General features: G+C 46.3%; 1 protein-coding gene and 1 long non-coding RNA gene across 4 annotated transcripts; one reads left to right on the forward strand and one right to left on the reverse strand.

Moving 5' to 3' along the window:
• Positions 1–2,841, forward strand: LOC115654723. The gene is made up of 2 exons (XR_004001247.1): positions 1–695; positions 2,274–2,841. It is a non-coding gene; the product is annotated as an uncharacterized LOC115654723 (long non-coding RNA).
• Positions 1,589–27,147, reverse strand: SYVN1 (synoviolin 1). Of its 3 annotated transcripts, none has more exons than XM_030569393.1 (16): positions 27,055–27,147; positions 19,599–19,747; positions 17,777–17,869; positions 17,156–17,308; positions 15,609–15,657; positions 13,793–13,896; positions 13,059–13,185; positions 11,800–11,899; positions 11,638–11,703; positions 10,832–10,948; positions 10,098–10,267; positions 9,299–9,457; positions 8,474–8,593; positions 8,032–8,218; positions 6,511–6,716; positions 1,589–6,078 (listed from the first exon to the last, which is right to left on the reverse strand). In XM_030569393.1, the coding sequence occupies exons 2-16, from the start codon at positions 19,728–19,730 to the stop codon at positions 5,927–5,929; spliced, it is 1,935 nt and encodes a 644-aa protein (XP_030425253.1). In that variant the 5' UTR covers positions 19,731–19,747; positions 27,055–27,147; the 3' UTR covers positions 1,589–5,926. The 3 variants fall into 3 exon arrangements, with proteins under 3 accessions (XP_030425253.1, XP_030425250.1, XP_030425252.1); XM_030569390.1 differs by having other exon boundaries at positions 27,003–27,132; XM_030569392.1 differs by having other exon boundaries at positions 6,511–6,674; positions 27,003–27,131.
• Positions 27,148–27,493: the final 346 nt, after the last annotated feature.

Below are 27,493 nucleotides of genomic sequence, written 5' to 3' on the forward strand. Positions count from 1 at the left end.
TGAGCCAGCAGTGCGCATGCGCCCGTCACAAGGACCCGGATGGGGATGGGTAGGCCGCAGGCGTAGCACAGGAAACCAGCGAGAGTAGCGGGAACAGACTAGAGCGGCCCCATCCCCGGTTCTGGACTCCCCCTGACAACACAGAGAGCTGGCGGACGAGGAGCTGAGCGACTCCCTAACCCCTTCTGGGTTCTGCGCTATATGGCAGAACCATAGAGAGCTGGTGGAAGAGGAGCTAGAACGGCAAAGAGGCTTTTCAGCTGAGCAGAGGCTTTGAGAAGGAGGGGCCAGAGGGATTCCGCTCAGCTGGCATTTCTGTGCCATGGAGGGGGAGGAAAAAAGGGTAAAGTGCCAACCAGAGTCCCATGGCACCCGCTCAAGTTTTAAGACAAAGGAGAACCATAGAGGTCTGGCTTAAGAAGGGCTAGAGGGGACAATCAGGTGGCCGATGGACTCCTTTGCCACTGCATGAAGTCTCCACATGTAAGTCTGCAGAAGTAAAGAAGATGAACTCCATCCTGTCTTTCACCAAGTGTCTAAGGCTATATCTACCCTACAATCGGGATCAAGGCTAAGAGATCAATCTACCAGGAGTCAATTTAGCAGGTCTAGTGAAGACCTGCTAGATTGACAAATCGCTCTGTAGTCAACCCCTGTACTCTACCCCCAACAACCCTGTAGTAACTGGACCTAAGGTATGTCAAGTTATTCACGTAGCTGGAGCTGTGTAGCGTAGGTTGACTTACCATGGTGGTGTAGACATAGCCTATGAATCTCCCACTGCCACTACTGGAGATGTTTGTGAGCTGGAGATGAAGGGAGGCACTTAAGTCTACCAGTTTTCAGAGTAGCAGCCCTGTTAGTCTGTATCCGCAAAAAGAACAAGAGTACTTGTGGCACCTTAGAGACTAACAGATTTATTTCAGCATGAGCTTTCGTGAGCTACCGCTCACTTCTTCAGATGCAGCATCTGAAGAAGTGAACTGTAGCTCACAAAAGCTCATGCTGAAATAAGTCTGTTAGTCTCTAAGGTGCCACAAGTACTCTTGTTCTTTTTAAGTCTACCAGCGTTACACTTTGCATCTGCAACATTAAGCCTTATGTTACTCATGGGCAGGGGTAGGCAATAGGTGGACTGGGGACTACCAAACATTTTTGAATAGACCCTGAAATCTTATTTACTTATTATTATTGGGTTTATATTATTATTTTCTCTGGAGGCCTTGACTATACCTTTGATCATGAAATTTGGGCCTTGACAAAAAATAGACTACCCCTGCTCTAGGGCACTGGCCAGGTGGTAACTATTATCCTCATTTTACATAAATGTAAACTGAAGAACAAGGAAGTTAGAAAAGTTGATGCTGGCCTCCTCCCTCATTTCCCCTGCAGTAAGCACAGAACCATGTAGGAAAATCAGGCATTCTCTCACTTTTGTGCCTGCTATCAGTATTAAATCATCTTCAGTCACCTAAGGGAGGCAATGGATTAGTAGGGTTGTGTACTTACTAGAGGGACAGCTGGTAGCACCACTTGTAGGCAAGCCTGCCTAACACTTCCCCTCCAAAACTATCAAAGCACTACAACACCATCTTTAAAGCAAGTTTTATTTTGCTGTATATACAATTTAAGCTATTAAAAATTTACACAATATTTACAAATTAAATAATTATCCAAACCCTCTTCACCTCCAATACATAACTCCGCAACACAAAAAACAATGAAAGAGAAGTTAAAGGAAGCCACTGGGATGAATATAGGCCATGAACATTTCCCAATAGTCTTTCCATTTATGTATTTTCCTCTTCATTTATGTAGGTAAATAAACTCCTAAAGGATGCAAATATCATGGAATGTGTGGCACAGTTTAGCACATCCTCTGCTAAATAGTCATTTTATTGAAATTGAGAACAAAATATGGACGCTTCCCTAAACTATTCCCACCTTTACATTCAAACAATTCAATTTTAAACAGGACATATGGCATATTTAATTTTAAAAAAAAAATTAACCAATTGCTGGAAGTATGAGACCAAGTTTTCTCCTCTTCCACACACCCAGCACTGAATTAAAGATGTTTATGCAGACTGGCTTGTTATTGCAGAGTTCCTCATATTACCATAGTTATTTCTGGTAAGGAGCCAAACAAGTTATTTTGGAGGCGTAGAGGAGGGGAGGGGACCCTCAGCATTACATGGATTTTGAAATCAAAGAGGATATATGAGGAACACATGTCAAATTCTGAGTTGACTGATCTTATTGTCCCATTACAGAATGAAGAAAAGGCCTTTCTGCTTACTGAAGGAAAGGCACATGTTCCAAGCATGCAGCCCCCGTTAAAAAAGAAAAAAAAATGCAGTCTCTCACTACTTCATGTTCCATGGCCAGAGAACAGGAGGTTCTCGATCCATACTCACAGATGAGTCTGCATTTTTGTATGGATTTTACTCATGCTTTTTGTTGTTGTTCTTGCTTAAAACCAAGGTTTTCTTTCTTAAGGTTTGGATATAAAGAAGGGAGGGAATGCATAGTTATTACACCAAATGCAAGTTTAGCCCACTGTCTTGCTACAAAGTGATATGCAGCCTGGTTGCCTTTTGATACCCTCTCCCCACCAGAACCCTAGCTGTCTGCCAGATATCACCATCCCTTGTCACAGTCATCCACTCCCATCCTCGATGCTCAGTTCTAGTTCTCGGTGGCTGGGACTCCCATCCAAGCCAGTATTGTAATCCTGATGTGCCTCCAACAAAAACACAGATCTGTGTTTAAAAAATATAAATCAACTACTTTTGTTCTTTTTCAGAAGGAACTCAACTGTTAAATGAATTTACAATCCCTAAGTGCTGTCTTTGAATTGTTTCCCTGAGATAGGTGTATGATTAGAAGCCACTTAAAGAGAAGCACTGAAGGGTTATACCAACTGCTGAATTAAAGTAAACTGAACAGCAAACAACGGTTTAGGGTTACCACACACACAATTTTTGTTTTTTTGGGTGGGGAGGGGAGGAATTTTAGGACTCATTCCGTGCTGGTTTTATAATGTAATCTATTGCCTGCTGCAGAGCATCTTCCTTATACTAAAAATGCTTACTTAATCCTTCATTACCTCACCTATCTAAATCCAGCCCATGGCTTACTTCCCCATTAAGTTGATATCCTTTTAGATACAGGGGTGTGTGTGCTGTATTATGTTTGCATTAGGTACATGAGTTCACATAAAACTCTATTGGATGGGATTTTCAAATCAGTCAGGGACCTTTAGGACCACCAGTCCCACTGAAAGTCAACAGGACTGATGCTCCTAAATCACTTAAGTGATACCCCTGTCATGACTTACACTCAGGAGACGAGTGTAACAATTACAAGTCAGATTAGTCCTCTCAAATTACATTATTGAAACACAATGTTTGAGGACTTTAATATTCCTGCCTGTTGTCTTAACCTATTGGTCGTGTTTTTAAAATTACATAGGCTTACACAAAAAGGGACAGAAGTAGCCTATTGTAATGGCCAAGGTAGCCAAAAACCTTTTCCAGCTGATTACTAGCAGACCGAACAAACTCATGGTCCATAACCATGACCACGGTTTAATTGCTTGCTTACGTTAATCCAAAAAGTTTTGAATTTGGTGTTAGTCTTTTAAGGTGCATTGGCGTGCAAGCAAGGATCTAGCGAAAGAACTAGGCTGGACAGATTGCAGAGGAGTTACTAAAAATCTAACACGTGAAGGTGCTACAAGTAACAAACCCATAAAGTCATATGTTCTTATATCAATTAGCCTAATGTCCTTTAATTGACCTACAGAGTCTTGGTAGTAAAACAGACTGGATGAGCAGAGTCTCATTGCTAAATGGAAGTTTCTACTTATTTATCCAAAGTAAAGGTATTTTCCTATAGGAGTTCCACCACTAATACTGTCAATCAACAAGAGTCCATTCAACCCTTAATAAACTCTTCTGAAATTGTTAGGCCACTGCTATAAAAAAGAAAAAGAGCAGAGGTGACTTTTTTGTGTCTTAAAGCAGCTCTCAGAGAACCTGACGGTGGTGCAGGAGCTGTACGAGATCCATGGGGACAATTCACAGAATATGGCTGCGGGGTCATGGCCTGCATACAGACAGAACAACATGAACCTGGCCAATAAACCATCTTCATCCCAAGCATAAAAGCATGGACTTAAGTAGAATCACAAAGGATGAGGTTGGCCCATTCACTTCCAAGTAAGACTGGAGGTGGAGAGGCATTTCATCTCCCAACTCCTTAGCAATTAAAGTGTCACTATGATGAACAAAGCATGTTAAAGCTGCAACATTAGAGAGCATCAAAGGCCAGAAGTGTCATTGAGTAGCCATGGCTACTGCAACTTCTCCAATCCTTCGACGTGGGAAACATGACATGCGCTTCTCTGGTTGTGGAGCACAGAGAAGGGGGGAATATTAACTACATCTGACTAACTTCTAAATTCTTCACTATCTGTGCCATCAGCATAGATTTATTGCTAAACACAGGCAAATCAATACTCTGGTTTCAAAGGTCTAGCAGATTCCATTCTACATCCAGAAGAATGATGTTCTTGCTGGGATGAGTATTTGAGCGGTGTAACCCAGGGGAGGGGTTTTAACTGCACAATATCTCCTTCTAAGATGATCAACCCAATGCCATTTGGATATAACTCTTCGAGCATCACAGTTTGTGAACAATACTGAAGCCATTTGCACCAAGTTAAATTTTAGATTGCAAGAGCCCCCACTGGGCTTCCTCAGATGATGCAGAATGTTGATCTCCACCTGCACTAGAGCACTCAGAGAGGAAATAAAGTTAAAAATTGACTTTAAAGCAATCTCACAACTCTCCCACAGGCTCCCATGGGCTGCAAACGTCCCACAGAGTCCACTGCTCCATTCAGTGCTCCTCACTCAACAAAAATAAATTTAAGAAAAGGGTATAAAGCAGAAGCGATGGCTGACGACATAACCTTACCCCACCACAAACCAGTCCAAACTAGCAATGTCTACCAGCAATACCTAGGGTCTGGATCCTGCCATCCTTAGGCTTAACTGTTTTGGGAGTTCTGGCTGAGTGTTAGCAGGGGACAACGAGTGCGTTTCATGAACTCCTCTCACCTTGAACTGAGTCACCTACATACATTTCTCCTACATATAAAGCCGAGACTGTGCTCACTTACAGGTATCCTTCCATGGGTAGTTTGTTATGGAAACACACCTCTTTCCCCCTTTCATGATGGGAGCATGTTTCTTATGGACTTCCTTCAGCTAGACATTAACATTGTTAGGATGAGCCCAGAAGGCATTGCTTGAGGATGGAGGCCAGCCACCACATGAATGCCACAGAGGTAGAAAGAACCAGGTTAAAGCAGGAGAGAACTATTTTGAGAAGTTGCCACCCAGCTCCTGTTAGGCGGATGGGAGGAGGAAGGGCAGCTTTCTAAACAATAGATATGCCCACTGCAGTTAAGTGGCATACCACGGAAGTCCCTGGGGTCTGACCACCTCAGCCCTGTGCATCATGTTTTGTAGAAGGACCCTGATTTTCAGGGAATGCTGCTGGGAAGGCTCTGGAATTAGAACAGTTAGTGCACAGGTGGGTATGACTGAATCTGCACATCAGAGAGAGGACAGCTGCAGACTGGGTGGTGGGTTTTTGTTGTTGTTTGTTTTTAAATTAAAAACCATGGCAGATTAAAGAGTCAATTCTGAACCCCAGCATAGTGGCCCTAGCACTCTCATGTCAAGTCAGCACTTGGTGCCGGGTTAGAACATCCTAACAGAGCGATGGCAGAGTCTCATTTCTCTTGTCGCATTCCCAACCACCACTGCACACGCTGCTTTTCAAAAGAAAAAGTCAGTGTCAAACGGTAACCCAGGCAAGACAAGGTACTTAGGACAGAGGGGTGAGAGGGGTGTCAATGGGAAGGGGGAGAGGAGGATTCCAGTTTCTGAAGCCGGCGCCTGCGAAGCTCAGCTGTGTCAGGCTCCCCCGGTAAAGGCTGCTCCTCTTCCTCGTGCCCAGCTGGCTCTGTGTATCCCTCTGCACCCACCAATCCAGATGGATCATCTGAGACAGCAATGGGGGAGGAAATCATCAGAGGTTGACATCCACCAGATTCCTTTGTTTCCCCACGCTCCTAAGGGACTCAGAACCACTACTTTAGGACAGCCAAATGTAGCCATTAGCACTTAAAGGGACAGCCACCTGGCCTGTCTCATTCAGCAGCAAACCCTCAGCTGGGACACACACCCGCATGACAGATGCTGCCTATCCTGGATGCAGTTGTACCCTGCAGAGTCAGTAGATGTGTTGCACCTAGGATGAACATGGTGCAGCCAAGTGCCATCAGCTGCTAAAGCCCGTTTCTACAACATTTGGCCCTCTCTGTAAGGTTCCTTAGGGAATGGGTTAGGTCTTGTTCCTAGACCACGTGGCTAAACAGTGACACTGTGAAGCTTTGAACTACAAGGTCCTACAACAAGGAGGACTTTCGTCTACCTGTTTGACCTGTTGAGTCTGGTTCCACTGCCGCCACTGCTGGAGAGGTCCCTGGGGAAGAGGTACTGTCAGGTGAATTGAAAGTGGTGGATTCTCTGGTAGGTGTCTCTTGAGAGGAGGTCGAAGTGTTTAGGGAGCTTGGCAGCTGCGTAGGACGGGGTGACCTGTCCAGAGGAGAAGCCAGAAGAGGGTTGCAAGGTGGAGAGCTATAAACAGACCATGATCAGTTCTTTGTAGTATGCTATCACCTAGAGGCCCCAGATGAGATCAGGGCCCTAACAAAAGAACTTTACAAAATAACTGTCAAACTGGATCAGACCCTTGGTCTAGCTAGTCCAATATCTTGTGTCCAACAATGGCCAGGACCAAGTGTTTCAGAATCAGGTGTAAGAACCTCACAGTAGGCAGATACAGGATAATCTGCCTCTCCCGTATTGAACTTCCTACTTCATTGCTTAAGCCAATGTCCCTTCCAAAATGTTTGCTGTCATGACAATTCTCAATATTCTTGATATCCATATCCAAGCCCTTTTTGAATCTTGTGTAATAAAAAAAGTGCTCCTGCCCAGAACAGCTTACAGTCTAAATGGATGAGAGAGAGAAAGGATTACTATCCTCCTCTTTACGTATAGCAAAGCTAAGGCAAAGAGAGAGAAGTGCCCCAACTCACACAGGATGTCTGTAGCTGAGCCAGGACTTGAACCCTGATCAGAGTCCCAGTACAGTGTCTTAGCCACAAGAACATACTTCTGGCTTCCAAACTCTGCTTTCCTAGCCCATGTTTTCTTTCACAGGGTGGTGAGCAGAATCTTGGCCTGAGTGCATGTGCGACTGCATCTTTCAGCTCTTCCAGTGCCGGCTTATTCCTGGCCCAAGGATAGGAATAAGGGTGTCTCCACACTTCAGTGCTAATTTGCCATACAAGTAAGCAGGCCTTAAAGTATCTATTCAGTGCTATAAAAAGGAGGTATTGCCAGGAACCGAAACTCCTGAGTTCTCACCCTCGCTCTGAGAGGCTATCTATGGCAACAGCTTCTCTACCGCTCTGCTTCAGGCCCCCCATTTGCAACATGCAGCTGGTTACTGACCTACGTCATGGGCTGAGGTTTGTACATAATCCCTAGATCTTACATGGCACTTTTCATCAGCAGATCTCAAAGCATTTCACAAAGGTGGTCAGTATAATTATTCTCAATTTACAGATGGGGAAACTCAAGACCAGTGGCAGAGTTGGGAGTAGAATACAGGTCTCCTCAGTCCCAGTCCAGGACTCTATCTCCTAGGTCCCACACATTGGTGGTACAAGCTTTGGGCATCTGTTATCACCAACGAAGACCACCCATTTTTAGCATTGTGAGGACAGGGAGCCAGCAGTTTGGAATCACATGGCATTACAATATGCTGTCACTAAGCTAGATGGATCCAGCACAGAGCTGGATGGATTATAGTCAAGTCAGTGGCTGCACCATGTGTCTGACAGCGTATAAGGTCTCACACCCTGCCGCAGTACGGGATAGTTACCCAATGGTCGCCAGAACGGTGAGATACTGGTTTATCTGTAACATGGCTGCATCTAGGAGTGTGTGGATGTTCTGCAGACACTGGAGCCTGGCTTCCAGATGCTGCCGGTCATGGCCTTCCATGGCACGGAGCTCTTCGTCTGTCAACCCAGCAAACCCAGCGGGTGGCACAGGCATGGGAGGGAAGCCTGATCAGAAGGAAAACAGGTGGTCTGTAAGAGAGGACTCAAGGCAAGCTTCTTGACTCCCTCTCCAATGGACACGGTTTTAATTACTGGCTAAATCTATCAATTTACTGAAGAAGATATGATCATGCTCTTGGCAAATTGCTAATTTGGCCCTTAGAGACAAAGTTTGGGTATTTTCTTCTCCCTCCCCATGTTCTCAATAGAGGAACATCCTTCCCCCATCCAGCCCTGGATGGAAGAAGCCACCTAGCTTACCAAACAGAGGTGGCAATGCCATTCCCATCCATGGGGGAGGGAAGGGAAAGCCAGGCACTGCTCCCACAGGGGCTGTGTCAGATCCAGATGCTGAATCACCACCAGGTCTTGAGGTACTTGCTGCAGAGGGTGAAGGGGACAAAGAAGAGAAAGCAGCCTGGTTAAACAGTCATGGTACCTTTATGCCTATCCACCACTTTACACATAGCCAGTGAGGTTTCAGCATGTCTTCCAACACACAACACCTGGGTATCTTTCTTGGGTCAATGTTAGTTAATCCCACACTATAAAATAATGTCAGGAAGGTAAGGGGATATGAAGCCTTTCATCTCTAGGGGTGCCAGTTCCAACCTGGCCCAGGGATGGTGGGAGGGAATACAGAACTTTTTCTCTCTAGGGGCGCTAGCTCAGATCCAGTCCCACATCTGAGGGACAGGCTAGCTCAGCAGGTTCAGGGAATTCCCCACTCAGGGACACCAGCTCCAATCCAGCCCCAGACTGGGGAGACTGGCTCGCTCAGGATGTCAGGGAATGGGATATAGGGTCTTTTCCCCTTTAGGGGACCAGCTGCAGATCAATAGTGTCAAAGCTGTTTTCACCTTGTGGCAACTCTGTGGTCTGTTGGTGAGTCTCTGTTCAAACCACAGAACCCATGACTGGCATAACTGGCCTACTTGCTGGCAGTCTCAATTTACAGGTCTAGAACCAAATGGGCCAGAGAGAACCAGAAGCAGGTCACAATTGAAGTGTGTTGGTGGGGCAGCGAGAGGGAAACCTGCGCCAGTGATGGGATGAAGGAGAAGGTTAGACGCTGTGGCTTCTCACCTGTTGTCTGAATGCCTGAAGTGGAGGGTGCACTGGAAGCAGCAGAGGGATTCTCTGCATTGTTGGGTGGCTGGACACCAGGCACTGGAGGAAATGGACCTATGGGAGGCCAGAGAGGGAACATCCCAGGAGGAAACGGGGGCAGGATTCCTTGGGGGACTGTGGAGTGAAGGAGAGAAATGGGTGACCCATAGAGAAGAGAAGCCAGACAGACACTACATTTCTCCAGCACCTTCCAGCCAAGGGTCTCAAGGCACTTGTGACATTAAAAAGGCCTCAGGGGAGGTAGGTCAGTGTACTATCCATTTTACAGAGGTACACTTATGCACAGTGACAGAGCCGAGTCCTGATTCTCAGCACCCCCACATCCGGCTCCAGCCACAGGACTATCTGTTCCTGTTTCTGGAGGGGGAATAATCCAGGAGTCCCGATTCCCAGTCCGGTGCTCCAAGAGTTACACAATTCCTCTCCATTACACAGCGCTCTTACTTTCCTTCTAATGACAGAGAAGCTAAAAGGCCAAACGTCTTTGGTTACTCCCTTACGGCCCAATGCATTGTAATGTGGTTGTGTGTATAACTCAAGGCAGAGTTTGGCCTAAACAAGGTACATTCGGTAGTACAACATAGTAATACATTTTGATTTCAGTGCTGGGCAAGCAGTCCCAGTATCAACAGCTGCTGCACCTCACCGTGGAGGTGGCTGCAGTGATTCCCATCTGGGATGAATGGCATCAGCACAGGATCACTGAGAAACTGCTCAGCCCTGCTGGCTTGGTGTCCGGAGAAGCTGTACTCACAGTTAGGCGGCTGGGGAAGCAGTGGAGGATGGTGCGGCGGTGGCTGCTGTTGCTGCGCTTGCTCCTGTTGCTCGGGTGGCGTTTGAGACTGAGAGGGGAGGGAGGCACGGAGGACATCCATGCGGCAGGTGGGGCAGGTCTGCTGCCGCTGGAACCAGGAACGCAGGCAGCTGTGGAGGGAGCAGAGACCACCTGGTTAAGATTGGCTCATTAAACAGGTTACTTTTTCCGGGCAATAGGATTTACACACAGTCCAGACAATTAGCTGGAGACGCCCTCCCCAGTTATTATTTCTCACTCTTGCCATGGGTAGGTGGAGAAGAGAAGAGATTTCAGCCTGTGTAGACCCATTCAATCCATGGCTTCTCGACAGAGATAGCCAAAGAGTCAAGTTCGGATGGTATTTTACATGGACCTGTTCACTAGGGACTGAACTTGGAGCCACCAACTCACAGGCCTCCAGACAGCAATGACCAGGCCTCACAGTTGAGAAGAGATGGATTGGAACCAGTGATCTACAGCTGAGGGGACTGAATTCCTTTGCAAATCCTTTTTAGTTGTTGGTTCTTCCCTGGCACCATGCACCTTACAGCAAGGAGGAAGTTGCCATGCCCTGGCTTCTCAATTATACAAGGACAAGGCTTGGATTTTCATGCCTTCAGCAGCTAACTCCGCACCACAAAAAAAGCCATCTGCAAGCAGCTGCATGGGCAGAAGTATTAGCCTTTCCTCACCTGGTGTGGAATATGTGGTTGCATGGCAGGCGTTTAGCACCCATCACCATCTCCTCCCGGCAGATAATGCACACATTATCCATGGCCTGAAGCTCTTCTGGAGTGGCATCAGGGTACCTGGGGAGGCAGCAGAGTTTTAAGAGGCAGTAACATATATATTCTCTGATGATCTACAAGGGCAGTGATGCCAATGAAGAATATGGGACTATAACAGGAGATAATTAATCAAAGGGAAATTTAGGTTGGATAGCACGGAGATCTATGTGAGACAGTCCACCCACCCCCAAGGGAAATCATCTTGCCCAGGGCATTCCAAACTGGATGGGACAGGACTGAGGGGTTGCACTAGACTAGCTGTGACCTACTAGGCCTCTAACAAGCTGTACACTGGACTGAGTGTCTTAAGCCAGACTGCTCTAATGCGGATTCCCCCTATATTAATGAAGCTTAAAGGGCCAGAGAGATTCATTGCAAGCATGGCTGTGTGGTCTTGTGGCCAGAGGACTGGACTGGGAGTCAGGAAATCTGGATTCTACTCCCAGCTCTGCCACTGACCTTGGGCAAGTTCTTTCCCCTCTCTGTGCCTGTTTCCTGCTCCCACCCTTTGTCTGTTTTGAATGTAAACTCTTTGGGACAACTGCCATCTCCCTAGGTGTCTGTGCAGCACCTGGCCCAATGTGGTCCTCCCCACCCCAATCTCAGTTGAGGGGGTGAGGGGTCTGTGTGGTGCCCTGCCCAATGCCTTTAGGCCCTACTGTAACAGATTTCACTCTGTAGAAGCAATTTCTCTCCAATTGGATACTTACAGAGTGTTCATGTTGCGAATGGCGCGGCGTGACATGATGGCATCAGTCACAGCTCTCTTGAACTGCCTGAAATGACACACAAGTTGCTGGAGTTACACACACACACACGAACAGTATCAGACACTCATCACATGCTCAATCAATACCCCAGCGACATCTTACCTCATTGCCAGGTACATAGGCCGGATGGCGAAGAGAGGGAAAGTGTGCACTTTGATCATGATTGTCATGAAGGCCATGTACAGCAGCACTTTAATGAAGCCTGAGGAGGATGGAGAGATATTAGTGCTCTCTCTCTCGTGTGCCTCTACTCGGAGGTTCTCATTGCCCATAAACACTAGCGAACTCCCACATCCAACCCCAGGAGGCAGGGAAGTGCCTCAATTTTACAGGTGGGGAAACAGGCGCAGAAAAGAAGCAATTTGCTCTCCCATGTCACACAGTGACTCAATGACCAAGCTAAGAACAGAACCCACGAGGCTCTAGTAACTCAGTTGCACTCCTCTCACAGCTGGGAATAGAACTCTGGAGTTTTGGCTCCCAGCTCCTCCCTGCTCTAACTCCTCTCCCAGAGCTGGGGATAAAGCCCAGGGATCCTGACTCCCCATCTTCCTTGCTCTAGCCACCAGACCACAATGCCTGCACAAACCAACCCGCGGTGGTCTCCAGAAATCCACCCAATCCATATTTTGAGTCCAATCTTACCAAGCCATCAGCATTTTAGGCCTGGTCTACACTACAGAGTTAGATCGACGTAAGGCAGCTTACGTCAACCTAACTCCGTCTACTCTCAAATGTAGCTCCCACCAATGTAACTCGCCCACTACACTGACTTAATAACTCCACCTCTGCGAGAGGCATAATGCCTACGTTGATGTAGTTAAGTCAATGCAGTGTCAATGTAGACACTGTGTTGCTTACATCAACTGTTGCTGCCTTTCAGAAACCCTCCCACAATGCCCCACACTGGCAGCTCAATTGGTGCAAGCACTCCTGGTGAGTACTTGCACCGCCAACACAATAAGCGTATTGTGAATGTATACAACCGATTCAATTACTGCGGTGGCTGTACATCGACAAAACTTAGGTCAACTTAATTCTGGAGCGTAGATTTGCCCTTAGTTTTAATGATACATTAAATGATTTGGGATTGCCACAGGCTTCTCTTACAAACCCAGCTCCTACTTAGCTCCATTTCAATCCCAATTTCTTCCCTTCAACTGATCAATGGAAGTGGTGAGACCATCTACAAACTACCCCTCCCAACCATGCTCTTATGAAGAGCTCTAGCACAAGGTACCATATAGCACCACAATTCAGGCTCCCATGGTTGTTAGATGTTCATATGGGAGAACACACAAGTCCTCACTGGGCTCTGGAAGGAGCTGGCTGTTATCCGGACCTGGGGAGAGAGACTGTACCTGTGAAGAGCTCCGTGTACAGCATGTAGACGGCCTTGTTGTCCCATGGATTCTCACTCTGCAGGTCAACTGAATGCAGAATGTACTTTATGAAGATTGTGAGCACCATAGTCATGAGGATGGCATACTGTGGGGGCAGGAAAGAAATAAGAGGCATGTCACAGGATGAGCTAATCTTTTAAAGGCGTTGGAACTCATCTGTACCCTGTGCCAAGGTCAGCCCACCTCTCCAGGTGAGGGACCAAATCATATGGTAGGAAACTGGTGTCTCCGAGCCAGGCCTGCACGGACACAAAAGGCAGCCTGAGTTTAGGGAGCGAAGAAAGGAGTAGGGAGGCTCTCCTTAGCTTCCTGGCAGATGGCCTGGGAGTGCAACCCTACAGTAAGCAGGCTGGAGGAAAGCCTAAGCAGAAGGGAGTAAAGATTCGCTTTAACTTGAAGGCAGAAGGCCTGGGGAACCAGATCTGCATGGAGCAAATGGTCTCCATCAGAAATCCCAGGGCAGGGGAAAGGACTTGGCTGATATGCATAACTTCTGTTTTTGGAGAAATAAACAGAACCACAAAGGAAAGGGACCAAAATCCAGGTGCCGCCAAGAGAACTCTGAAGCACTGGCTGGTTAGTCAGCCTCACTGGCTTACAATGCATCACAGAGCTTTGATTTGCAGTAAGCAGCAGTGCTAGGCAAATATTCCTCCCTCTCTACTTGCCACACAGGCAGACACATTTCATACCTCAAACCCAAAGACCAGCTGGACAGAGGCTCCCCGGGTGAGGATGCTGTGGTAGGCATGGCTGACAAACAGGAAATCCAGGACACCCAACAAGAGCATCAGAGCTGGACACAGAAAGAAGGGAGATTAGACACTGGAATTACAATACTGAGCTGTGATTTGGGGTACACATGGGGAAGGCTTGACAGAACTAAAGTAGGGGGTGACTTAAGCATAAGACTAGGAGCCAGGACTCATACAATCTACTCCCAACCCTGGAAACAGAGTGTGCTCAAGTAACTAGGATTCCTGGATAATAACCTTAATTTTCCCACTGACTCACTGTGTAACTGTGGGCAAGTTACTTCATGTCTCAGTTTCCTCATCTGTAAAATAGGACTAACACTCTTCTCACAGGGGATTGGGAAGCACTAGGCAAGTGCCACATTGAAGTAATTGAACTGCTACATCCCATACACAGAACATTTCAAACCCTTAACTGCATGGGATGAAAGCCATGCAGGGTGTCAAACATTGATATTTATATTACAACAAAGCCCCAGTCAAGATCTGGACATCATCACACAGCACAAACACATCTCAATGGGTCCCTTGGGATCCTCTGAAAACTCCAGCTTCAGTTTCCCATGGCTCTTTCTTGCACGAGTCAGTGTGTTAACCCCAGCATGCAGCATAGTTTCATTCTTCCTTCCTGATGTTTTAGCTAGCTACAGGGTTCTCCTTGATGTCCTGTCCTCAACTAGGTTGCTGTGAGCTGTTAAACAGCTGCTCTGCTCCAACCCAGAGTTGAACAAAGCAATCGAATCCATAAAAGGCCTTCTGGAAGACATTACATACTGTTTTGACAAGGTTATCAACTCTGAACAGTCTCACACTCAACTGCACAAATGAGAAGGGATTTTACATTAGCGTATTTAGCCTGACACATGCAAATTATCTTCTGAAATTATCTTTCCTGGCCAGCTGTTGCTGCTCATCGAGTCCTGGAGAGGAAATGTTCAGAGTGAAGAAACTCTTTCCCCCCACACCTTGTTCTCCCCTAGGAGATTTGTGTCAGGTATCAAGCCACGTCATGCCTTCATTAAACTATGTTGCTTTAATGATTTCTCCACAGCCTTTCCTCTGCATGGGTAACACTTACTCACAAAGTCATTTTCATTATTAACTGTGCAGGCAAAGGTTAGCAAGCTTCTTACCCACAGCTTTGCCAATGCGCCTCACTCAGAATGGCAGGCCACCACCCTCGCTGCTGTTCCAGGGCTGATCCGTTCCCACACCCATAATACTCTGCCAAAGCCCCTCAATCCTGGCTTGCAGCCGCCACATTCCAATCCTGGATCCTCTCTTGCCACTGCCCCACAATTCTGAGCCACTGCATCCCCTGCTACTCCAGTCCTGCATTCTCTATGCCTCTCCATTCTGATCCACAGCACTCCCTGCCAGTCTAGTCCTGGACTTTCTCCCTCCCAACACACAGTTCTGTCTCTACATCCTGACTTGCTGCACTCCCTGTTATACCACTTCTGGACTCCTGACTCTCAGCTCTGTCAATGCCCCTTAATCCCAACCCACAGCTTTCTGCTATTCCAAGCCTGAGCCCCACAGCGCTCGGCTGATGCTCCTCAGTCCTGATCTGCAGTCCCCATGCAGGTAGATTATCCCATATCTGCCACACTGCAGTGTTTCTTGCACCTTGCTCTGAAACATCTGGTGCTGGGCTCTGGCCCAGTATGGCAATTACATTGTAATGGGGGGAGGAGGGGAGAGAAACAAGAACGGGGAGGATAGACAAAGGGAATAAAATAAAGGCACTTACAGATGATGCGGAAATGAAAGAGCCAGGAGATGTTTGGACTCCTCTCCATCTGGGAAGAGATGAACTAACTTTTAGGACTCTCTACCCAATTTTCCAAAACCCCATTCTCTGCATTCTGACTGCATGAGATACCCAGGAACTGTAAAGAGTTACTGATGTAGGACCAACAGGCCAATCTCATTTTCTATCCATCTTGGTTTCTACACCACAAGCATCGTCATTGTGTCTTGCTGGTTCCTCGTCTGCTGGCATCACAGTGTCTTGCTGATCCTGCAAAAGTGCTGAGCACTTTGAGGTACTGAGCTACTTTAGCTCCTGCGGAGTCAGCGCCTTTACTATTCGTATTACTCTAGAACAGGGGTTCTCACAACAAATTTTTTGGTGATCTAACTCTTGCTGATGGCTGTTCTGACAATTTTTCCTAAAATACATAAGTAACTTTAGGAAAAACAAATAAATCTGCACATATACGTGTCCAAATCATTGTAATTTATTTATGTAGGGTTTTTTGCAGACTCAGTAATAAAAACAATGTACAGCTGTCTCTATTCTTTACTGGACCTAAACAGAATAGAAATACAAATAACGTGCTTTGTATGTTCTTGTCTTTTTTCTTATTGTTTCTTTTACCTTTTTTTTTTTTTTTTTTAAGACTTGCTAGCTAGGAAGTCTGCTGTGAAAAGTGATATTAACAAACATACAGATATCACATTTCACAGCAGACTTACTCAGTCCCAGCAAGCCCAGGGACAAATTAAACCCTGGCTGGGGAAGTAGTTATAGAAGCAATGAGGCATTGGGGGAGTCAGCAGGGGCTCGGGGAGGGTGAGCTCGGGATCAGAGCCCGTCACCTCACAGCCAAGGAATGAAGCCCAAAGCACCAAACCCAGGGGACGAGGCCCAGGGATGGAGCCTGCCACCCACCATGCCAGGGCTGAAGCCCAACTTCATCACCCCTGGGAAGGTGGGGAACTCACACCGTCTGTCTGCTCCTCCAGCTTTTCTGCCTCCAGAGGCAGTCAGGGCCCAACCACTGCTGGCAGACCCCGGGGCAGGGCTGCTGCTTTGCCCCCACCATCACCACCCAAGAGGCTGTGACTGCAAGAACATCCCCTGGTGGACACATTTGAGAAACACTACTCGAACCGTAGGTGCCCCAGTCATGGAGCAGGCCTCCACTGTGCTAGGCACTGTATAAACACAGAACAAAAAGATGGCCCCTATCTCAGGGAGCTTATAAGACAAGAAAACAGTGAGATAATCCTGACCAGCTGGCCCAAAGGACAATTGCAGAAGCACTAATGAGAAAAATGAATGTAGAACAAGCAGAGGACACAAAAGGATCTGCTTCCTATGCTCCCTACACATAGGACACACTATGCTGTGACAACCAAAGCACAGTGGCAAGTGTTTTCATCCCTCAGAAGGCCACAGAAGTAGCTTAGATACACAGATCCTTGTCTGTTACCCAGATCACTGATTGACTCCCCAGACAGATGGCAGCCAACCCCAATCTGGCATCCTGCTCAGTGGCATGTCACACTTACAAAGTCCACCCGATCCTCAGCAAGCCAGTGGAAGCACTTGAGGAACAGGAGGAGGGTGAAGAGGGCCACAAAGCGGGGACTGAAGTCATCTCTGAAGACGGTGAAGGCCAGGCAAGTTTCCGTGACCGCATACCATGATCGCTCAAGTAGGTGCTGAGAGGGAGAGAGAGTGAGTGTTAGCAGCACTGTCTCAGTTCCCCACATATCGCTCGTCTTAGTTCTCAGTACTGAAGGGAGGAGGAGAAGGAACTTATCCTTTTATGTCCCAATTTCTAAGGGAAAGCATTTTTTTTTGCACTCTACCACCTTCCCTCTGAGGCTCTCAGAGCACTTGGGTATCAAACTCTGTACCATAGTTCTGTAAAATGGGGTAACAGCAATGCCCTGCCTCACAGGAATGTTGGGAGGATAAATACATTCAAGACAGATGCTCAGACACTCTGGTAACGGGAGTCATGCAAGTACCACAGATAGATATGATTTTATGCTCTGTGTCAAAATCCCATTTAACTTACAATCAATGCAGCTCTCAGAGCAACCCTCTGCTACTGTGTACCTTCATCACCCAACATAAGATTGTGCTGCAAGTAATCAGTTACAACTGCCAGCGGCCTCACTCACCTCCATTTCTGCTGCTCGGAGCTGGCCAAAAAACACTTTGCCCATGAATTTGCCCAGGAGGAAAACCAAAACGAAAGCCTGAATGTAGAGAACCTGCAGGGAAGGGAAAGGGAGACATTGAACCAAAAGAAACACACACACTACAGCTTATGAACCAAACCAGACCAAAAGAAAAGGCTGCCAAGAACAATCCTGCAACACCCCTTCTGGCCTAGATCAGACCTTCCCATCCTTAAAGTCTATGATTTACAACACCCAAGGGATCTACTTTAACCAGTTATGACTGTCCTCTGTCCACTTTCAAGGCACATAACACCTTCCCATCTTATTCCCATCCCCAAGGAAACATACAGCTAGTTTTCAGTTAACCCCTTCACAACATCCTAATGTCCTTCAGGCTGTGTGAGATCTGTGTACCCTGGGACCTGGAATTTGTATTTTGAAGGTACTTTGGTTACTGTGGGGAATTGGTGAGATGTGCAGATTTCTACCCCACTTGCACCTGCATGTTACTATCTATGTTAAAAAAGCCCAACTGAAAACAGATTAATGAGCCTTTCCAAATTTAGCTAGAATTTTGCAAGCCAGCTGTAGAGTCAGTTACATGCACACATACTAATATATATTTCCCACACTAAAGCAGTAGTTTGTTCCGAGTGCTACTGGCTCAGCAACTGCTGTAGCGTGGAAGTGTTTGTTTTGGTCAACATACCCTGGGGGAATAGAAAGCAGAAGTGAACTGAAAAAAGAGCCACTGAATTACATTGATAAAGAGAAATGACTCATCTGAATGCTGTCCAGTGCTCCCTGAAGTAAATTTGGGGCGGGAGGAGAGGGACAAGACTCTGTCCATTCCCTAGCAGATGGATGCCAACCTCACACAGAAGTCACCATCACAGGTTGCACTTATTAGCATCCTTGCTAGAAGACTGAGTGGAGTGGTTAAATACACATTAGGTCATGGAGACAGAACTCCCTCCAGGCAGGGCTAAAGCCCATTGGTGATTAGTGTGGAATACTTGCCCTACTGCTGCAATGCTGTACCTATCCTTGGGATAAACAGAGAGAGAGAGGCTCCAGAGCAGTCAATCCAGCACCTTTCACTGATATTGCATCTATTCAATTAAACGAGAGCACAAAGGAAGCCAATATTTCGACTGACTAGCAAGATTCATTTGGGACCTCAACTCCTGAACCTCCAACTCAAGAGTTAATCAACCCAAGGATGAAATGAGACAGCCAAAGACTGTGCAGGATTTGGCTCTGCTCTGTATCAAAATAACCCTGGATTTCAGCTCTCTTGAAAATGTTATGTCCTCCGCTCCCCGTGTAAATGTAGAGGCACTGCATAATAAATTGTTTCCAGGAATTGGAATACAACACCGGTTAAAAGGACTGCGTTGACAGGAGTTTGCATACTGCTGTTTTTATACCACATCCCACCAACATACCAGAGCCCTCCCTGTAAGAGGAAAGCTTCAATTCCACGTCACACTCAATTCACACTCCCTCTGCTGATATTGACAGTAAGGCAGACACAATTAGTGCAAACTGTGCAGGGTTAATTGTGGCTTGGATTCTCAAAGTGGAAACTCATTCCTCTGATCAGCACCAAACAGAAATGACCTTCAGTCACTACCAAACTGGGAGTGCAAAGACTAGCTCTCATCACCAATCCCCCGAAGACAGGTCACTTTCACATGGCTTTGGATGGCCACTGTAGCAGTGCAAGTTAAATACTAATAGTTGACAGGCTGAGCCATTATCAGAGCAACCTGCTCTCCTCCCCACAACCTGGGCAGCTCATGGAGTGTGTACTTACTGCCATGCTGGGGCTGGATTTGGTCAGATACACCACTGTTGGGTAGAACTGATGCTTTAGGTAATAAGCATGAGCCACTACCACCGATGTCAGAGCCAGGCTGGCAGCCATCATGACTGCCGTTCGGAACATCGCCCCAGACCAACGACCTGGGAGAGGGAAGACAGACATGAGCATATGGTTTAAGAGATATAGAATAAAGCCATAGCTGCCTTCACATCATTTAAGGCAACAAAAGAACCACCAAATTTGCATTATAAGGGGTCAGTGGATCATTGCTGTATTTGGTTTGCTGCTTCTTGGCTTAAAATTTTTATTACATTCCCCCTCTCCATCTGCTTTGGTCTTGGCCTCCCATACTGGTAAGTTCCCACCAGGCCATGGACTTTGTCTTCCAATATTTGTCTGCAAAATGCCTACCAAACACTACGTGATCACACAGCAAACTTCCTTTAACCTGGATGTAAATAGTTATCGAAGGATACCAAAGCACTTTACAAACAAAAGAATCATTCCATGCAGGCACCTCTAGGGTGGGACAGGGAAGCTCTTAAACAGCCACACGGCACGTGAGCAGTAGTTTATGACTGGAAGCAAAGAACAAGTCAACCAAGAGATTGGTTCTCAGCCCTATGCTGTTAAACATTTTTATCAATGACTTGAAGGAAAACATTAAATCATCACTGAAAGTTTGCAGCTGACAAAATTTGGGGAAGCAGCAATTAATGAAGAGGATAGGTGAGGTCACTGATACAGAGCAATCTGGATGATGCATGTTTTAATACAGTTAAATGTAAATATTAGGGCTGTCAATTAATCACAGTTAACTCATGCAATTACTCAAAAAAATTAATCATGATTAATCGCACTGTCAAGCAATAGAATACCAATATACATTTATTAAATATTTTGGATGTTTTTCTACATTTTCAAATACATTGATTTCTATTACAAAACATAATACAAAGCAGGGCTTTGGAGCGGAGCCCGGAGTTGGAGCGCAGAGCAGCTCCAGAGCAGTGGAGCTGCAGGTTTTTGCCTGGAGCTGGAGCAGAGCCGGAGCATAGCTCCCAGCTCTGATACAAAGTGTACAGTGCTCACTTTATATTATTTTTATTACAAATATTTGCACTGTAAAAAATGATAAAAAAAATAGTATTTTTATAAATATATGGAGATATACCTATCTCATAGAACAGGAAGAGACATTGAAAGGTCATTGAGTCCAGCCCCCTGCCTTCACTAGCAGGACCAAGTACTGATTTTGCCCCAGACCCCTAAGTGGCCCCCTCAAAGACTGAACTCACAACAGTTGGGTTTAGCAGGCCAATGTGCAAACCACTGAGGTATCCCTCCCCGAATTAGCCTGTTCTCGCTTTCAGGTGACATTGTAAACAAGAGGAGGGCGGGATTATCTCCTGCAAATTGTAACCAAACTTGTTTTGTCTGAGCAATTGGCTGAAGTAGGACTGAGTGAACTTGTAGACTCTAAAGTTTAACATTGTTTTATTTTTGAATGCAGTTATTTTTGGACATAATTCTACATTTGTAAGCTCAACTTTCATGATAAAGAGAGTGCACTACAGTATTTGTATTAGGTGAATTGAAAAATACTATTTCTTTTGTTTTTTACACAGTGCAAATATTTGAAATAAAAGTAATAATAAAGTGAGCACTGTACACTTTGTATTCTGTATTGTAACTGAAGTAAATATATTTGAAAATGTAGAAAACATCCAAAATATTTAAATAAATGTTATTCTATTATTGTTTAACCATGCAATCAATCATGCAATTAATCGTGATTAATTTTTTAATCGCCTGACAAGCCCTAGTAAATATACACATCCAGGAATAAAAATTGTAGGCCACACATACAGGATGGGGGAAGCAGTGGTTGAAAAAAAATTTGGGGATCATGGTGGATAATCAGCTAAACAAGAGCTCCCACTATGACACTGTGGCCAACAAGGCTAGTGCAATCCTTGGATGCATAAACAGTGGATTCTTCAATAAGAGTAGAGAGGTTATTTTACATCTGTATTTGGCACTGGCGTGACCACTGCTGGAATGCTGTGTCCAGTTCTGGTGTCCACAGTTAAGCAAGAATGTTGATAAACTGGAGAGGGTTAAGAGTAGAGCCATGAGAATGGTTAAAGGATTTGAAAACATGCCTTATAGGATAAGTTCAAGGAGCTCAATTTATGTATCATAACAAAGAGAAGGTTAAGGAGTGAGTTGATCACAGTCTGTAAGTACCTAGATGGGGAATAAATATTTGAGAATGGGCTCTAGATTAGCAAACAAAGCTCTAACACAGTGGTTCTCAACCTTTTGTACTGGTGACCCCTTTCACATAGCAAGCCTCTGAGTGCAACTCCCCTTATAAATTAAAAACACTTTTAAATATATTTAATATCATTATAAATGCTGGAGGCAAAGCGGGGTTTGGGGTGGAGCCTAACAGTTCACGATCCCCATGTAATAACTTCACGACCCCCTGAGGGGTCACGACCCCCAGTTTGAGAACCCCTGGTCTAAAGCAGATTGTGAAGAACTTCAAAAAGATCTCACAAAACTAAGTGATTGGGCAACAAAATGGCAAATGAAATTTAATATGGATAAATGTAAAGTAATGCACATTGGAAAAAGTAACCCCAACCATACATACAATATGATGAGGGCTAATTTAGCTACAACGCGTCAGGAAAAAGATCTTGGAGTCATCGTGGATAGTTCTTTGAAGATGTCCACACAGTGTGCAGAGGCGGTCAAAAAAGCAAACAGGATGTTAAGAATCATTAAAAAGGGGATAGAGAATAAGACTGAACATACATTATTGCCCTTGTATAAATCCATGGTATGCCCACATCTCGAATACTGTGTACAGATGTAGTCTCCTCACCTCAAAAAAGATATACTGGCACAAGGTTCAGAAAAGGGCAACTAAAATGATTAGGGGTTTGGAGAGGGTCCCGTATGAGGAAAGATTAAAAAGGCTAGGACTTTTCAGCTTGGAAAAGAGGAGACTAAGGGGGGATATGATAGAGGTATATAAAATCATGAGTGATGCGGAGAAAGTGGATAAGAAAAAGTTATTTACTTATTCCCATAATACAAGAACTAGGGATCACCAAATGAAATTAATGAGCAGCAGGTTTAAAACAAATAAAAGGAAGTTCTTCTTCATGCAGCGCACAGTCAACTTGTGAAACTCCTTGCCTGAGGAGGTTGTGAGGGCTAGGACTATAACAGCGTTTAAAAGAGAACTGGATAAATTCATCATGGTGAAGTCCATAAACGGCTATTAACCAGGATGGGTAAGGAATGGTGTCCCTAGCCTCTGTTTGTCAGAGGATGGAGATGGATGGCAGAAGGGAGATCACTTGATCATTGCCTGTTAGGTTCACTTCCTCTGGGGCACCTGGTGTTGGCCACTGTTGGTAGACAGGATACTGGGCTAAATGGACCTTTGGTCTGACCTGGTATGGCCGTTCTTATGTTCTTATATTCTTAACATGATCCAATGGCTGGAAGCTGAAGCTACACAAATTCAGACTAAATAAGGTGCACATATTTAACAGTGAAGACATTTAATCCATGGAATAATTTACCAAGGGTTGTGGTGGACTGGCAATTTTAAAATCCAGATGGGACATATTTCTGAAAGATCTGCTCTAGGAATTATTTTGGGGAAGTTCTATGGCCTGTGTCATATAGAAGGTCAGACTAGATCAGCGGTTTTCAAACTTTTTTTCTGGTGACCCAGTTGAAGAAAATTGTTGATTCTCCTGATTCAATGGAGGGGTTAGGGAGAGGCTCAGGGCTAGGGCAGAGGGTTGGGGTGCTAATGAGGGGTTCAGAGTGCGGGAGGGGGCTCTGGGCTGGGATGCGGGAGAGGGCCAGGGCTCTGGAGTGGGGTCAGGGATGAGGGATTTGGGGTGCAGGAAGAAGCTCTGGGTTTGGGGGGCTCAGGGCTGGGGCAGAGTTGCAAGAGAGGGGCAGGGCTCTGGACTGGGGGTGCAGGCTCTGGGGTGAGGCCAAGGATGAGGGGTTGGGGGAGGGGCTCAGGGCAGAGGATTGGGACATGGGTGGCTCCCGGTCAGCAGCGCAGCAGAGGTGCTAAGGCAGGCTTCCCACCTGTCCTGGCACCGGAGACTGTGCTGTGCCCTGGAAGTGGCCAGCAGCAACTCCAGCTCCTAGGCGGAGATGCACAAGTGGCTCTGTGCGGATCTCGCCCGCAGGCACCACCTTCCCAGCCAATCAGAGTGTGGAGCTGGTGCTCAGGATGGGGTCAGCACGTGAAGCCCCATGATCCCACAACCGTCTATGTGCTGGACCTGCTGCTGGCCACTTCCAGGGCACAGCACAGTGTCAGAACAGGTAGGGACTAGCCTGCCTTAGCTGGGCAGCACTGCTCATAGGATTTTTAATGACCTGGTCGGCAGTGCTGACCAGAGCCACCGTGACCCAGTGCCTTACATTCTGCAACTCAGTACTAGCCGCGACATCCATGGGCCACGGTTTGCCACTTCAGGCCAATAGGGGCTGCAGGAAGGGCGGCCAGCACATCCCTCGGCCCACACCACTTGCTGCAGCCCCCATTGGCCTGGAGCGGAGAACCGCTGCCAATGGGAGCCATGATCTGCAGAACCTGCGGATGCAGCAGGTAAACAAACTGGCCAGGCCCGCCAGGGGCTTTCCCTGAACAAGCAGAAGACTGGCTTTGAGAACCACTGACCTAAGGCACATCACTATCATTCTGTACCTGAGTTGTAAAAACGGAATAACAATCTTTCTTTTTCTCTCCCATCCTTTGTCTTTTTTTAAGTTAGACTGTACACTTTTCAGGGCAAGTATTCACTCTGTGTATAAAAGCAACTAGCACAATGTGGCCTTGAGGCACTACTGCAATAACAAATAATAAAATATGCCAGTAGCAGTCAAAGGAAGAGAATTAGCTCTCATGCCTCCCAGCAGTCTCTGCTCTAGCAACTAAAGAGCATTCTCTCTCCAGAGCCAGGCACAGAACCCAGAATTCCAGCGACCAGACTGAGAGACACCCGTGCTTTCTGAATGTTTAAATACTCAAGTCCAATGAGCAGCATTCCTGTGCTAGAACATTAAAGCATCACATTATAACAAAGCAAAACACTAACACATAAGAGTGAACATAAAGCAGTTCTGTGCTCTAAGGCTGTCACACATTGCACAAATCACAAGTAGGGTGGTGGAATTTTACTTAGCCGTCCAGATGGCCAAAGAAGCAATGTCTTGCCCCTTTAGGGAAGTTATTTATAAGATGAGTTTTTGAGACCACATCTTTCTCTTCGCTTAGATTTCAACTAGAACTGGTCTGTCCCCTAAACCTGTGAATTATAATCTCTATGTTTAGATTAAGATAATTTAAACTATATAAAAGCAGATGGCAGAGTTGTGGTTAAAATGTTAGACAACAGTTTCTCAGCCTGCACATGACTAGCTACTTAGGTTACTTTAACAGTGGAGTTACATGCACCCGCTTCATTTCAAGTAGCTTATAACAGAAATGCTGACAGCCTGTATCCATTCAAGTGGCAGGGAGTACCACTTGGGAGATTCTTATAGGGATGTCACTTCCATGTCCCATACTAAACAGCTTCAGCCAGTCTACCCTGCATTAAAACAATTTAGTTCTTTAAATACTTATGTGCTATAAGTGGATTTTTTATAACACAGAGTTCACAAATATATTGTACATTTCATTAGTGCCTTTCACACCAAAGGCTCTGGAAGCACTTCACTGACTATACATTATTAATCCTGTTTATTACAGTAGTGCCTACAGGTCAACCAAGAATGGGGTTCCATTATGCAGGGCACTGTACAGAGTAGTTGATAAACCTTGCCCCAAAAAGTTCAGTCTAAACAGATAGAACAGATGAAGAGGGTGCGAGAGGGAGCGTATATAACAGAACCAGAACATCTTTGAAAGCACAGACAATGCGGAGATTAAGGGGTAGAAACATAGCTGGCACAGTGTGTTATGAGGGGTGGGACAGGTGAATCATGATTAAAGACTCTCCAACAAGCCCCCTTTGTTGCAAAAAGTACTAGGAGCGATTAGGTGGGATCTATAGTTTCTATCCTGGGCACACAAGAGCTTGCTTGTAGCCTGCATGAATCTTATTTATCAGCCTTGAGTGTGGCAATGTTAACCCCACTGGGCTTCTTCCAGGGAATCTTGACAACCTTTCAAACCTGAGCGTAGAACTGAGCCTTCCCCTCCACGTTAGAAATATTTATTGTATAAAGTGCTTGGGACACACTTCAATATTGCTGGCAGATAGGAGAGTCAGCATTCATATTACTTCCCTCATACCTCCAATCCTTTCTCCCCCCCCAATCCATTTTTTTAATACTTGCCTCGCCTTCAAATTATTTTCTCCTCACAGTTGGGTTTTAAACTTTATTGAAGTTTGAGAGACAGGAAAGTGAAGAAGTTACATACTTTGGAAAGGGAAGAATTGTTAATTTCTACATGAACTGCTTCAGAAGTTCTCTCCCATCATTTTTAATATTGAAAGAAAGGGAGGGTATCAATTTCCTTAAGGGTCTCTTCTCCCCCAGTCCATATGAGTGACAACAAAACACACAAGAATCCCTACTACCTCCAACACTTTCAAGGGAGCCATAAAAGGACACTCTCCATCCATGTGAGCTCTACTACCCCTCCTAGCATCTTTGCCCCCCCTTTCCCCAATAAGAACAGCTCGGGTCCCCAACAACTACTTAAATTCCAGTACTCCCCTCCAAGCTTCTTAGATACCTCCTACTACACAAGCTCTAAATTGCCCACTCCACACACCACTATCCAAAAATCCACCTTATTCAGGTACCCAGGATCAAGCTCCGTTCTCACATCCACCTAGCCAGCCCACCCAGATTCGATCTTCTCTTCTCCAGGCTTTCCAGCACCCCCACCCCTCACTCCCTGGGATAGCTCAGTGGTTTGAGCATTGACCTACTAAGCCTAGGGTTGTGAGTTCAATCCTTGAGGGAGCCACGTAGGGATCTAGGACAAAATCAGTACTTGGTCCTACAAGCAAAGACAGGGGGGCTGGACTTGATGACCTTTTATTGGGGGGAATAGCTCAGTGGTTTGAGCATTGGCCTGCCAAACCCAGGGCTGTGAGTCCAATCCTTGAGGGGACCATTTAGGGATCTGGAGCAAAAATCTGTCTGGGGATTGGTCCTGCTGTGAGCAGGGGGTTGGACTAGATGATCTCCTGAGGTCCCTTCAACCCTGATATTCTATGTTCCTCCTATGTTCAGCTCCTCCCCCAAGCCCCCTATGTCCCCCAGCAACCCCACTTCCCACTGTTCCTTCCCCAGCTCCCAGCCCCTCCCCAGGCCCCCTTGTACCTGCTGCACCCCCCAATCGGTCCATCGCCCGGTCTCCCCGGCCCGGACTCACCAAGATCCGGGAGCCCCTCGGGCTGTTGCACCCACCACCACAACCAGCGCCGCCTCCCCCCCTCCCTCCACCGGAAGTCCTGAAGCTAGGAGACACCTCACTTCCGTTTGGGATGTACCATCCGCACACATCCTAGTAACCCCACCCAATTCAGCTCTATGGGGACTACCCGTAGTCACGCCCAGTGGTCTCGCCTCAGACCTTCCCTTATTTAGAGCAGCGAGTGGTACAATTCGAACACAACCTGCTCCCCCGTTTCAGGATGCAGCTGGACTGAATCAAATTCACAACTCCCTGATGCCCCCCGCCCACTTCTTCAGACGGTACGGTCCCAGTGTCTACTTAGTATAGTCCGCCTTCCACCGCTAAGGAGTGAAGAGGGTCCCGTGGCTCCTGCTGATTGGTCTAGCGTCATGGGTGTCCTCTAATCAGAAAAATC

The sequence above is a fragment of the Gopherus evgoodei genome, chromosome 7 (genome assembly GCF_007399415.2).
Source record: "Gopherus evgoodei ecotype Sinaloan lineage chromosome 7, rGopEvg1_v1.p, whole genome shotgun sequence".
NCBI classification, from domain to species: Eukaryota; Metazoa; Chordata; order Testudines; family Testudinidae; genus Gopherus; species Gopherus evgoodei.